The following is a 14,421-nucleotide window of genomic DNA, read 5'->3' as shown; positions in this document are numbered from 1 at the left end:
AGGGCTAATATGGAATCCTTGGGCACTACCTGAATATTAAAAAACTATTTTGTATATGAGAAGAGATTACCTGCTATGAAATTTAAAATGAAAACAACATAACAAAAAACGAAGTTCCTCCAGAGGTTATGGCGGGCTGTTTTCCGCTAAAACAAAAATAATGTGCTTTTCAATTTAAATAACATGTTAGCAAGACATTACCATAAGAGAAAAGCAGTTATTTTGTTACCGGACCTTAAATTGGTTGTTAATCTAAACTCTTTACAATAAAATAGTATTTTTAATTATTTTAGCAGACTATTTGGCCCACTTTGCAAATTAAATTGCGTCGTGGTAATATAGAACCTAGAGTAATTTAGACAAAGGTTTTGAGGATAAGGTAATGGGACAATTGCGTCATTTTAGTTAAGGTCGCCGAGGGTGTAAAGTGACACGCTATTAAACTATACGCTTCTAAGTGTGTAATAGTATATATTCGTCATACGAACCTTCATTATATTACCTAACTAGCATAGGGCAAAGCATAGGGCAAAGGTCACTGTTGCTGATTTAGAAAGCACAGTATGAATATTGGGTATCAGGTCGTTCAATATACTTAGAAACTGAAATCTATGATTTTTGTCTTGTCACAACTGCGATATTTCTCGATCTTTGGTATTAAATAAATCTGCTAAAATCGTATCACAATGAATAACGAAATTAAGTTTGCATGATAACTCAACACAATGACAATTCAACATACCTTTAAAAAGTGATAAATAAATTCATTAAAGCAATGAAAAAAAGTTAAAAAACTACGTAACCTATTTAACCTAGTTTTTTCTTTTATTGCTTTTCATGACTGTTTATCACTTTGGTGTGTTGAATTGTCATTGTGTTGAGTTGTCCGAAAACCCGATGTTACATATTTGTACCTGCTGTAGAAATGAGAAATATTTATTGCATAAAACATGTCATCGTATGAAAAATGTGGAGATTCGCAAAGAATGCAATGCTGATGTTAGCGTAATAAGTAAAAATGATGCGTAGATGGTTGGGGCATGTAGAGCGAATAAACGAGGAAACGAGTGTAAGGAGAATATTTGACGTAAATGTAAATGTTAGAAGAAGTTGTGGACGCCCGAGGAAGATATGGCACAATCAAGTGAATCAAATACTCTAGTTGGGGCATGTCACGAGTCAGAATGATAGTAGAGTATGTGTGAGAAGACGTATGAACGTGAATGAGGCAAGGAGTGTGTGCCAAGACCGAGTTTTTTGGCAGTCCGTTTTCTATGCCTACACCTACGGGAAACGGCGCGACGGTTGGTTAGTTAGTTAGTTAAAAAACATGAAATATTATTATTTTTGCAATGGTTTTGCCTCATATCGAAAATATTAAAAAAAGAAAAAGTTTTAACTACGAAATAAATTGACAGATTTTTTTCTGTGCCTTACAAGTAGGGTAATGCCACTGCTTATATAATAAGATGATGAATATTTTCAAAATAAACGTTTTTCCCATCTTTCTGTACGGTGACAATAATATGAAAATACAAACTAAAGTAAGAAGCCAGTCGACTATAATAGAATCTCAGAAGGTTGCCAACTAACTTTTTGCACTTCCTATGCAGGTAAGAAAACACTTTAAAGTTGCTTGCGCGGTAGCTACGCTACAAAGCGCATTACCTTTCTTCTGCAGGCTGTGTATGTTTGTGAACAAACACACAGATATTTATGAACTATACAATGTTTAGGGAGAGCTAAACAGTACTTCTGCGAAAGTAAAGTTCATACGGAACTTGAGAGACGTAAACAGACAAACTATTGTGCGATTGCTTGAGATGAACTTACACTTAATACACTCCTTCAGACCAGAGTTATTTGATAAGTATTAAATAAGTATTTAATAAGTATTTAATAATAATTAATTTATAAATATTAAATAACTCTAGTCAAAAAATGATTTGATTGGAGTTATTTCGATTATTTGATATACCCTTACAAAAAAATTGTCCCTGGCTGGGGCCTTAGATTGTAGCCCTAGGGCCTAGGCGGAAGCCCTGACCGAGACGAAGCGTTACTTATTAATTTATTATAAAAGATATAAGATTACTAATATAACACTTAATTTTCTTAAAGTCTGGATTCGTTTGGGCTCGTTCCTACTGTTGGTGTATATAATAAACTAAAAAAAATTCAACTTAACACATTTTGATCTGTATGAAATATATAGACAATATTTTTGAAGTAGTCTATTTTTGAAATCAATCAAAATTTTCTATTTTATGAAGTTGATAAAGTGGGATGGTACTGTAAGCCTCTCGTAACTGAATTACAAAAATGCAAAATATGGTACTTTGGTATGGCAACATTTGGGTAGGTACTCGTAGTTGCGAATTTTTCGAAAAATGGTCAAAAGCAATTTTTTCTTGCAGGTTGGTGACTGTCATAACATGTTCATTGTTTACTAGTATAAAGCAACATTATATCATTATAACGCTATGTCCCAATCTATTGACATGCCTGTTTTCTATGCTATTATTTAATGACTACGAATTTGAATGCGTTTCTGAATAATATCTTTGAACCACCTCCACCTATTACTACGTGTTAATATTCACATAAAGTTTCTTTAAATAATTTCAACCACTTTCCTTTTGCAGCCTCAATAGCGCGGATAGTAAAGTTCCTGGGACAGTCGGGCACCCCTCTCTTGACCGTTGGGGGGCTCTCGTTCGACTTTGTCGGTCCAAAGACAGATTGCTCTCACGAATATCACATGCTGACTAGAACTGGCAGTGTGGGTTTTCGAGACATCGCCTACTTCATCATCGATCTTATGCACAAGTAAGTATTTAATCAGTAAAATTATACAATCACTTAATTTTTAATAAAAAAAATGTTGGTAAATTAAATTTAACTGAATAAGTCTGAAATGTAAAAAGATTTATATCAAATTCCTAGTTTAATGAAGATTTAAAAATACGTACCTAATTAATAATGATGAAACAACAATGACTAATTAAACGGTACACACATTCTGTTACATCTGAAAAATTCTAATTTGTTTAAAATATTTGAAACATGATACATGTTTAAAACTTATTCTTAAAAATATGTACAAATAGTGTTTTTAAAAATATTACTTATGTAAAAATGCTTGTAAAACTGCCTGTGTATCGTCAATGCACTGTTTTCATATAATTTATATTTTTTTGTGGGTTTTATATAACATTATGCTTATTTGCTGGTTTCATTTTTCATAAATATTTTGAATTGTATCTGTTTGACAAAATTTTTAAACTCAAAGTAATCATTTATAATGCCATTATTAATAAAATATTTGAGTCCATTTCAACGGAGGGAATTAAAATATTCCGAGTTTTAAGAGGAGAATTAAAAACCGTCCCCATTTTCTCAAACTGATTTTGAAAAGAAGATGTTTAAATTGGTGTTAGTAAACTAAAATTCATTTATTTTTGGAATAACTTAATGAGTAAAACCTCAAATTGTAATATTTGATCATTAAAGACAATATTAAAGACGCTCAAACAACGTATGTAAAGAAGAAAATACAGAAAAGATTCAGACGCACCTAGGATTAAGTTGATATGGTCAAATTAATTCTGTGGTCAGAGAACTTCCCTGGCAAGGAAGAGGTTTTTGGTTCAATTACTAGGAACCTTTTCCATTTTCTTATTCACATTTTTCATTTGAAAGGCATTAACATTATCTTCGGTGATTGAACTTTTTAAAACTTTTTTAACATTGATCAAAACGTTCTTAGTTTCAGACTATTAAGAACTATTTATTTCCCGTTATTCAATCTGTATTGCAATATGGTATTTTTGACCGAGGTGATGAATTCAAAATTCTCTCCTGTCATTATGAAACATACAAAAAAATATTAAAAATAATTTTTAATAAATTACACCACTATCAGACAATTGCAAAAATTTAAAGTCTGTTTAGTGCAAATTATTAACAAAAAATAAATCTTTTAAATGTTCACAACGTTTGTTTCAATAATGAAAAAAACGATAAAATATACAAACAGCAATAGACCAAATATTATTGACTCAATAACTATCGCATTCTGTAACACTACAAAGCCAAAATTTTATAAATACTAGTATATTGGAGTTAAATGGTTTAACCAATTGTCTGTTAACATTAGATTAGAAACAAATTATTCAAAACTTAAAATTTTTGTAAAAATTTTGGTATTATTAAAAAACTTTTTCAATAATATTTCTCAATATGTATTATGATATATTATAATATTTCTCAATATGTATTATGATAAATTATAATATCTTTCATTACGTATTATGATATATTATAATATTTATTCATTATTTACCCTCGTTTTATAGTTATAAAAGATTTCCGTGGCTTATTTACTTTGCAAGTGGATATTATTACGAGTTCTATAGTAATATAATTTTAATAATAATCTACAGGGAAGGTAAATTTGTAGAAAATTATACCATGGAAAAATAAATAAATAACATCTATGCTTTTCACATTAAAAATATGATAGAATCAAAAAAAATAAAATATTTTGTTATTTATCGCATTTTATCCTATTTCTCGCATCCTTCAAACATTCAACTCAATTCAAACAAGCACAAATACCGATATATTTTTTGATTCTCTCCCTCTATTTAAGAAAAACTTTTTTAGCACACTGAATTCGCCCACATAACACATACAACCACACACAGACACACATGCACACGTACACACACACACACAAACACTCACACACACCTCTCTCCTTCCCCAGCACACTAATTTAACTTAACTTAAAAATGTAACTTAACCGTAAAATGTATAATATACCTCATATGCATATATGTCAGCGACATGTCATTGGTACCAATTATTTTACTAACTTTTATAATTTTGTAACTATTGTCATCTATGTAATTATGTACTGTTTGTTTCTGCAATAAACAAAAATAAAATAAAATAAATAAAATTAGAGTGAACTAAAATAATACATTACAATAATTAGATACATCCATGGAACTTAAGAAGATTTGACCTTTTCGAGGGCTGTTTATCTGAATTAGATCAATGACCCTATGTAAATCAACAGGTTTATTCCCAGACTATTTTTTTTAATTTTAAGTTTTTTCATATTTAATATTAACATTATTTAAATCATAAAAAAGTTGTTAATAAACACGCTCTGATGTGTAATTATTATTTCGCGAAATAGCTGTTTCGCCTTCCGGAGGCATTATCAAACTGTGGTTCGCCATATCACTTCCACACGATCCATTTATATTACTTGACAAATTAACAATTAATATTGCTTTTATTTTAATTATCGCCCCCTTAACGATTTCCGAGTAAATTGTCAGAAATTATCAATGGTTCCTGTAAAGTTTCCCCGCTTATTGTATTGTTTAAGTTTGATTAAAGGTCATTAAAGTTATGTATTTCCGAATTAATAATTTGAATGGCATTGGGTTTTTCGATAATTCGTTTTAAACAAAATGTAAATTAAATAATAATATTTAATTATTGAACACTATATTAGCGATTTTTAAAAGTAAATCAGAAAATGATTTACTTTAAAAAATCAGAAAAAGATACGGTCGCATCTAGAACTTGAACCTAGAACCTTCGCCTTACGGGGCGCTGCTCTACCAACTGAGCTAATGGGACCCTATTTCCTTCGGGTCATATTTTAACTGCATCATTCTTCGAATAAGAACTACCGGTAGTATTTTCATTTTTCTCACGGTAGATTTTTATTTGCTGCTATTTTTACGTATGATAGCAATATTCAACTCAAACTAATTGCAATCTAGTTAGTGTCTTGGATAAATATATCCCATTTTCATTTTAATGTGCGACATCTATTGACTTTTCTGCAAGTCTAGGGTGAATATTTATTTTTGGAGGTGAATGAATTTAGTATGAACCCATGATCCTCGCATGTAAATATTCACAGACGTGCAGAAAAGTCAATAGATGTAGCACATTAAAATTAAAGTAGGATATATTTATCAAAGACACTATCTAGATTGCATTTAGTTCTTTGTCAAAAAATCGCAAAACACTGTTTTCAAAAGTTAAGTATTACAATTTGGGGTTTTACTAATTAAGTTATTCTGAAAATAAATAAATAATAATAATATTAATATGAAAAAAATTGAAATGGAGTTCTACAAATTAAACTTGATAAAAATAAATATAAATTTAACATTTTTCATAAGTATAAGCAGTTTATGGATTAAACAAAAATTAAAACTCTAAGCTTTTAAAGTATCGTTTGTTAAAAAAAATGTTGTCGCGATTTTAAAAGTTCTCCGATTCATTAAATTCAGGAAAAAGTTTTGAAAGAAAAGAAAACTTTTTTTTTAAATACTCCTCGCTCTTTTTGTGACAACATTAATTTGAAGAAGAGCTTTTAAATTGAATTAATAGCTTCTTTCAGTTTTCATTTTTGTCAAACGATATTTTACAATGTTCCATGTGATTATACTGTAAACATTTATTAAATTATAGCGCGTGATAATATTACCTTTACGTGAATATTTCTGCTAGTTAGTGATAATATCTTTCGTGTTCGTGTAATTTTGAAGGAAACAATAATTATACTCTTTACATTAAGGTTAAACGCAACGCTCGTTGTATTCTACGTGTTCACAGATGGCGTTAATTAATTAATTTTGTTTAAATACGCTTTTGCAAGGTATTGCTTTACAGTATTAAGACAAATTATTTGTTTGCGCCCGTATATACGCAATATGAATATGAATCAATAGTTTTCTTCGTTTAAAGACTTAATTCTTTCGAGAAAGGCACACAAATACAATATTTTACCGATGATTCAATCCAATATTGTATTTGTATGCCTTTCTCAATAGAATTGAGTTTTTATATGGACAAAACTATTTATTCATATTCATATTGCGCATATGAGGGCGCAAACAAATAATTTGTCTGAATACTTTAAAGCAATACCTTGCAAAAGCGTATTTAAACAAAATTAATTAATTAACGCCATCTGTGAACACGTAGAATACAACGAGCGTTGCGTTTAACCTTAAGGATTAAGTTACGTGAACTTGCGAGTGTCTTTAACACCCATTAAAGCATAACTTACTAATTAGCATTGACAATCTCCTACTCGAATTATCGTAGTAAACTTTTCAAACTGTGTCTCATTAGGTTTATTACAAAATATTACTCCATCAGGGCCGGACTGGGCTTAGTGGCATTATGACTTAAGGGGATTATAATTCTTTTTATGATATCATTTCCATACTCATATGGTGAAGGGAAAATGGAAACCTTTAAAACATACCAGCTTAACCGGCTAGTAACCGAGTGGAAAATTATTTATTTTTTTATAAAAGAAAGACAAACATTCCCGGGTTACGAATAACCTGAAAATATTTGAATATCTCCGACTACCACCATAGTAAGCTGAAAATCTTGCTGGGTGGGACCCAAACGCAATGTCAACTCAGCCACCGACCGGTCTATGTACAATACAAATGTATCGAATTCCCATCAAGGCGTCGCGAGTTGAATCTATTAATGTGAAGCTTAATGCTAAATCACTATTTTGATTAATCTTTATAACGAATTGGTGTACATTATGAATACAAAAAAATATGCTTTAGATATATTGAAGGTTTTACTATTAATTGTTTCGCTTGAGTAGAATAGAAATAAAAAATTAATTACTCAATAAAATATAGATAATAGAAATGTATAAACGCATAAATGAAACAACTTTTTAAAAATACAGTATTATAGCTTAAATTATTTGTGACAGTTTAACTTGATTAACTTTTTTGCTTTCTTATAAAATTATTTACAAAATAAATATAAACCAGTTTTGCGCTTGAAATCGAATGTTTCTAGACTCCATTTGTCAAGCGATTTTAATGACTATTACCTACAATATAAGGTATACCAAGAATATACACATTTTTGGCTTGTAGCTTCCTCAACTGAGTTCAGCATATTTCTATAGGCGAATGTGTGGATGCACGGTTCGGTAGGAAACTGTGCAGGTGTTGGGGTCGAGCTCGATTCGGCAATCCTCGGCAATGCATTGATGTGAGTCATTCCGTATCGAATCGCGCGCTCGCGAACATCATAAAACTTACGCTCATGTAAAAACACTAAACATGTTTCATTAAAAATATATATTAATTAATTATCCAATCCATCCTCTTAATCCTGCTGAAACAGAATCCGCTAGGGGGAGCCACACTGGCCAGTCCGACTCTGATTACAATTATGGTAATATTATATTCATAAAATTTTTAATATTTCTAAAAATATCTTTCAACTTATAATGATAAAATATTAAAGCTTATTCCATTAAGTTTAAAAATAGTTTTTAGTTATCGGATACGTTCAGAAAAAATTAATTAATTTGGATTTTATTGCAAAGCGAAAAAATTCAGACCTTTTCACAAAATATGGCTGAGGCCTCAGAAGTAAAAAAAAATCTCATTACTGTGACATTAGTATTTTTTCAAGTAGTATACCTTTCCCACTGTGCGAAAAAGTACCCGCGCTTTTTTTCCAACCCCCAAAATCTAGTGGAGTGAAATTCTTAGAAATAGAAATAGGTAGTAATAATTCGGTTCGACCTCGCAACTAGTAGCATAAACGTATTGAAATACTCTTAAACTTATTCATATACAGTGTGTCTCTGGGTAAAGTGCGCCAACTTCTGCAGCTGATTCTATGGCAAACACATGACACAGGCACTTGGAATAATATTACGAATTTGTAATTTTCTGCAACCATAAATTATCATCGTAAAGGAAGCACCATCTACTCATTATAATACAGGATTTTCCAATAAGAGGTGTTTTGATATTCAAGCGTAAAAGATCAATGGTTTTGTTGCTTGTGTGGCACGTAGCGCAGTTTTGTTGAAATTAAACGTATCAATACTATCCAATTCCGGCCATAAAAAATCATTAATCACATCTCGATAGCGATCCATTCTCCGTAACCGTTGCTCCAGCCTCATTTTCGAAAAAGTAAGGTCCAATAACTCCGCCGGACCATAAACCGCACCAAACAGTCACATGTTGAGGATAGAGAGGCTTTTCAACAATAACTCTTGGGTTTTCCGAGCCCCAGATGCGACAATTTTGCTTGTTGACGAAGCCACCGAGGTGGAAATGGGCCTCATCCCTTAAGATGATTTGCATTTGATTCACTCAAGTGAATTTTAGTAATTTCAATGCGTTGTTGAAGCGTGTGTCGTTCCATTTTTATCAATGGCGTAGTTTTTACTTGTCAAATGTCAAAAAATGATAGCTTCAAAAGTAACATCTACTGAAATAGCGGGCTTTTCAAAATAACACCTCTTATTGGAAAACCCTGTAGTATAATATGAATCTTCGCGCAGTTGCGTGTCTCACTAAAACACCCGCAAACGGTGAACTCTGAACTGGATTCACTAGGTCAACGCAAATGTGTTCTTATCGCAATGATTTTCATTGCGAGTTAAAGAGTTTTTAATGTTATTGTTTGTTCCTTATTTTCAATTTAAACATCCACTGAAGCCAGGTACTAAAACCGGATACGGTTATGTACCTATATAAAGAAATACACGTTGGTGTAAATAGAAATACAATTAATTAAATACGCCCGAATACGGCCTCTGGCACACGGAGAAAAATGAATATTGCTAATTTATTAAGAATCTCTTAAAATTATTGGTAATCCGGTAACAAACGGGATTGTAGGCCCTTAACGAATGAATTGATGTGTTTCCTGATAAACTTTTAGTAAAATACGAATGTATTATCATTTATAATGATGTTGTAACACGTGTTCATAAAAATCCTATCATTTTCGAATTTCGTCATTATTGTTATTTATGCACAATGGAGTGCTGGTAACTACCCTGATGTATGGAAGTGAGGCATGGAACTGGCAAAGAAAGGATGAAAGTAGATTGAATGCTGTTGAAATGAGATCCCTGAGGCGTATGTGTGGTAAAACCATGTATGATCGTGTGAGGAATGTGGATATCCGCAAAGAGTGCAAGCGTAATGAGTAAGATCAAGAAAGGGACGCTTAGATGGTTTGGGCATGTAGAGCGAATGAGCGAAGAAAGGAGTGTAAGGAGAATATACGATGCAAATGTGAATGGTAGCAGAAATCGGGGACGCCCGAGGAAGACATGGCACGACCAAGTGAATCAGATACTTGAGTCGGGCCATGTCAAGAGTCAGAACAATAGAAGAGTATGTATGAGACGTATGAATGTGAATGAGGCAAGGAGTGTGTGCCAAGACCGAGTTGTTTGGCGGTCCGTCCTCTCTGCCTACCCCTGCGGGGAAACAGCGTGATGGTTAGTTAATTAGTTAGTTGTTATTTATTAGGAATTTTAAAAGTTTATCAGGAAACGGCCTGCAATCCCGTTTTTCAGCCGGATTACAAATAATTTGAAGAGATTCTTAATAAATTAGCCATACTCAATTTTCTCCGTCGATTATTAAATCTATCCGTCTGCAATGGTAGAAGTAAAAAAGATTTTTTTAAATTCCATTTTTCATTTTCTCAAAAAAAAAAAATTCAATAGAGAATATATATTTTTCCATGCAAATAATTCATATTTTTAACCTGAAAACATCATTAATACATTAGAAAGTAATTATTTTCATGTGAATCATCCCACGAAGTTAGCGCACATTACCCCCGGACACCTGTATTACAACTAGCTTAATATAAATAAGTATATATGTAATCATTGAAAAAAAACTCTCCAACGTTACCTGAAAACATTCCTACATCATACAAGCGACCGAATCTTTTTATGATTTTTCTGTTTCACATTTTTCGTTAAAGAGTTGTTTATATTTCCTTCAATAATTTGAGGTTTTACGCAATAAGTTATTCCACTATAAAATTATTATACATCTTAATATTAACACTATGTACATCTGAATATTTACTATGTATTTGTCACCACAGTTATCTTCCGTGTAGCATATAATTTCACGCTTATTTTCACGCTTTTCGCACAACACTGGGATTAACCGGCACATTACCGCCATCTAGGTACAAGTGGCGGAAGATCTTGATCGTAAACGAGCCGCAGGGTCAGTACGATGTGGCGGGAAAGACCACGTGCCACCTCATGATGAAGACCATGGCACAGTACATCAAGAAGGACCCCGACCTTATGTACTCCTCATGGGATACCACGCAGAACATTATGCAAAACTTCAGCGATAATCTGCGGCTCGAGATGGCCATGACGTATACAAGTAAGTAAGTTTTCACTTGTACATAAGGTTTGACTATTCACCCATAGATGGCAGTAACTCGGGAAATGTGAAATTACGGACAATAATATTTTGTTTATTAGCAACACGGTTTTCCCTTTGCACGATTTTCAGAATGCGTTTATTTTTTAATTAAAACCCTTCAGGCTTACATTTAAGTGCATTTAAATTTACGTATCAATAATAAAAGAAATGATTTTATTTTTATTCCCAGCTGCATGAATCGGATTTGCAAATCAGTTATGGCAATAAGTATAGCAACAAAATACTATAACAAATATGATAGGAACAAAATAAATTAACATAATACACATTAGTCCAACAAATACAAAAAAAAGTTTATAATCAATATTTTGTCCGTTTTTTCCCTACATAAGAATTTAACTGAAATGTAAAATAGTGTTTTCGTTGAATGGTGAGGTATTCGTATGTACAAACTGGAATTTATTGCACCTTCGCTTTGTGGTAAAAAATCGCTACAGGCTGGACGACTTTTGCCATTTCAGATACAATTGGCTAAAGGTTTTCCTCATGTACGAGACACAGGGTCACTACGAAGTGATTGGTTTGGACACCTGCTACCTTAATACCAAAACACTGGCTCAGATGCTCAAAGAAGACCCGCTTCTAATGAGTTCCTATAGATCAGTGGAGTTTGTCAATGATGGAAGGAGTATAAACGACAAACTAGTAGAGCAAATCGGAAACGACTTCGGCAGTGAGTCATTGCTAGATTAATACTCACTCTTACCGCCGTCGCTAGATGGCAGTAATGTAAATAACACGTTGAGTTTGATTCGATAAAGTTTTCTTAAAACTTTTAGACTAATTTGGGCTTTTTTCATAATTATTTAAATTTTCGTTATTGCAATACCGCGTGGGTGTAAAGGTTGTTGCGTGAAACTTTTATTTATAATGATTTTAAGTGAACATCGTTTCGAATCTTGGATACAACTGGCAAAATAAAGGTAAGTGTATAAACATTAAAATATTTTTTGAATTAGAAATACAGATACACAAAATTTAAAATTTGTACCCATATTTTACTAATAATAGAACATGAGTCAAATCAATACAAAGTCCTCACTCGTTTCCGAGGATATGTTTATAAATATATGTTTGACGATGTGTGTCCTGCTTCTGTGTATAGTTTCACAGTCTTTGGAAACATCCGAGTGGCAGCAAATCCAAGAAGTGCAACGACCATTTTTCTGGATGGTTCAACTCAGAACGTAAGTACCTACATGGGAAGTTTTATAAAACAGGTACATTTTTAAAGGTTGTCATATTTTTCCGCGTGAAAAAATACGTTTTTTTCTGGAAAATCACAATATGCCATTGTATAAATCGTTCGGAGACCGACGTGGTGTTATTCTTATACAAGGAACAGAATAAACAATATCCAACATACCTTTAAACATTTTAAAGTGCGAGATTTTTTTTAGTTATAAAGTTTGCCATTACATGTTCAAGTCATTTATTCTAAAATGAAAGCGAGAGATATATTCGACATAATATCATCAATATTATCTCAACCTTATAAAACATCTGATATTTTAGAAATTTAGACTTTGATATTTTGCAATGTTCTCATAATATGTGAATTGTCAGAATGCAGATGAATTCGCTGTTATTAAACTATTCAAAAATAAAATACTTTGTGAGAGCAGATGAGAGACTTTCAGATTTTGATTTTACAAACAACACATGGACACATGCAATTAAAAATACTGTTTTTTTCCCGCAAACATGGATAAAGTTTTTACCATGGTTGTATTACGTTAGCTGTAATTCCTACTTAGCACAAAACTAAACACATATATAATTATAAAAGTCATTTTCACTTAATTTTTTCGGTTTAAATAAAAATAATTAATTTGCAAGCCTTGACGAATATTTTTCAAATGCTAAATGTTGTTGCTAAGATTTATTTTTATTTTTTCGGGAGCGTGTATGTGTGCAAACTAAAAGCACGGTATTTCTCTTTCTAACACTGTTTAAAACACATTTCTCAACGTTATACAAACTGAGATATTTTGCATATTTTTTGTGAGACCGTGTCAGGCTAGGAGATATATCTCCCAAAAAGACTATGACTGTTTTGTTAAAATGCCCAATGGGTTATGTTCGTACGTAAGTACACCTGAAAAATCTTTATATTTTCTTTGCAGGTTTTCCAGTTTGTGTGTTTTCTTCTTCTATTTTTTTGAATGAAATGTACAGAAGAATTTTGGTTTTTTTAATGGTGAGGTTTTCGTATGTAAATAATGGAGTTTTTCGCACAGTTTTAGAGTTATGTAAAAAATCACGTTGTATAATTATGTTCCCGTGATAGATTTTGTGCAGGTTCGTTACAATCTGGTCGACTTTTACATTTTCAGATATGAATGGCTAAAGGTATTCCTCATGTACGAGAGGAAAGGTCGCTACGAGGTTATCGGGCCGGACACTTGCTACCTTCAGACCAGCACACTTGCCCAGATGCTCAAAGAAGACCCGATCCTGAAGAGTTCCTATAGGGCCTGGGAGTTTATCGACGACGGCCGCAGTATAAGCGACAAACTCGAACAGCAAATCGGCAATAATTTTGGAAGTGAGTCAATTTAATTCTCACTCGTACCGTTGTCGCTAGATGGCGGTAATGTAAATATCACCAAACATTAAATTTTCTGAACAGTTGTTTTCTCTCGTAATTTATTTGATTATAATAAGTACCAACATATGTGAATAGATTGTTTAGGTACACATTTGTGATTTTTGAAGAATTTCAGTGAATTTCGTCTTGGAAAGACAGCCGCAAAGTGGGATGATAGCAATAATTATTTTTATAAAGGTAAGTGCATACAAATTAATAAGTGTTAGGACATGATATTACTTCCAGTATCTTAATAAATAGAAAGCAAATTTATTCGTCAGCATATAATAAAATAAAAATAGTGCTAATGCTAAATAAAGTTTTCTAATTATAGTAAATCAGCGTAAAAGTCGCCATTATTTTAACCCATGTATTTTTGCACTGCTCGTTCATAGATAGTACTAATTTTATTATTTTATAAAAAAACACATTTTGCAAAGTATATTTCGAAATTTGCGAATGTATTGAATCAGGTTCCAGAGTGGAATATACTATCAGTATCGCTCTGGT

General features: G+C 32.1%; 1 protein-coding gene across 1 annotated transcript in view; it reads left to right on the top strand.

Annotated features, from left to right (window-relative positions):
- LOC149417299 (uncharacterized) overlaps positions 1 to 13,883 on the top strand; it is a 95,398-nt gene extending 81,515 nt beyond the window's left edge. The window contains exons 3-7 of the mRNA XM_089640573.1: positions 2,646 to 2,829; positions 11,050 to 11,250; positions 11,783 to 11,994; positions 12,427 to 12,508; positions 13,658 to 13,883. Of these exons, the coding sequence (XP_089496699.1) occupies positions 2,646 to 2,829; positions 11,050 to 11,250; positions 11,783 to 11,994; positions 12,427 to 12,508; positions 13,658 to 13,883 (905 nt within the window). The remainder of the gene's footprint in view (positions 1 to 2,645; positions 2,830 to 11,049; positions 11,251 to 11,782; positions 11,995 to 12,426; positions 12,509 to 13,657) is intronic.
- The last annotated feature ends 538 nt before the right edge of the window (positions 13,884 to 14,421 follow it).

The sequence above is a fragment of the Hesperophylax consimilis genome, chromosome 15, assembly GCF_061612785.1.
Source record: "Hesperophylax consimilis isolate HC1 chromosome 15, BYU_Hcon_1.0, whole genome shotgun sequence".
Classification (NCBI taxonomy): Eukaryota; Metazoa; Arthropoda; class Insecta; order Trichoptera; family Limnephilidae; genus Hesperophylax; species Hesperophylax consimilis.
Note: the sequence above shows the minus strand (reverse complement) of the source record. Positions and strands in the feature narration are given on the sequence as shown.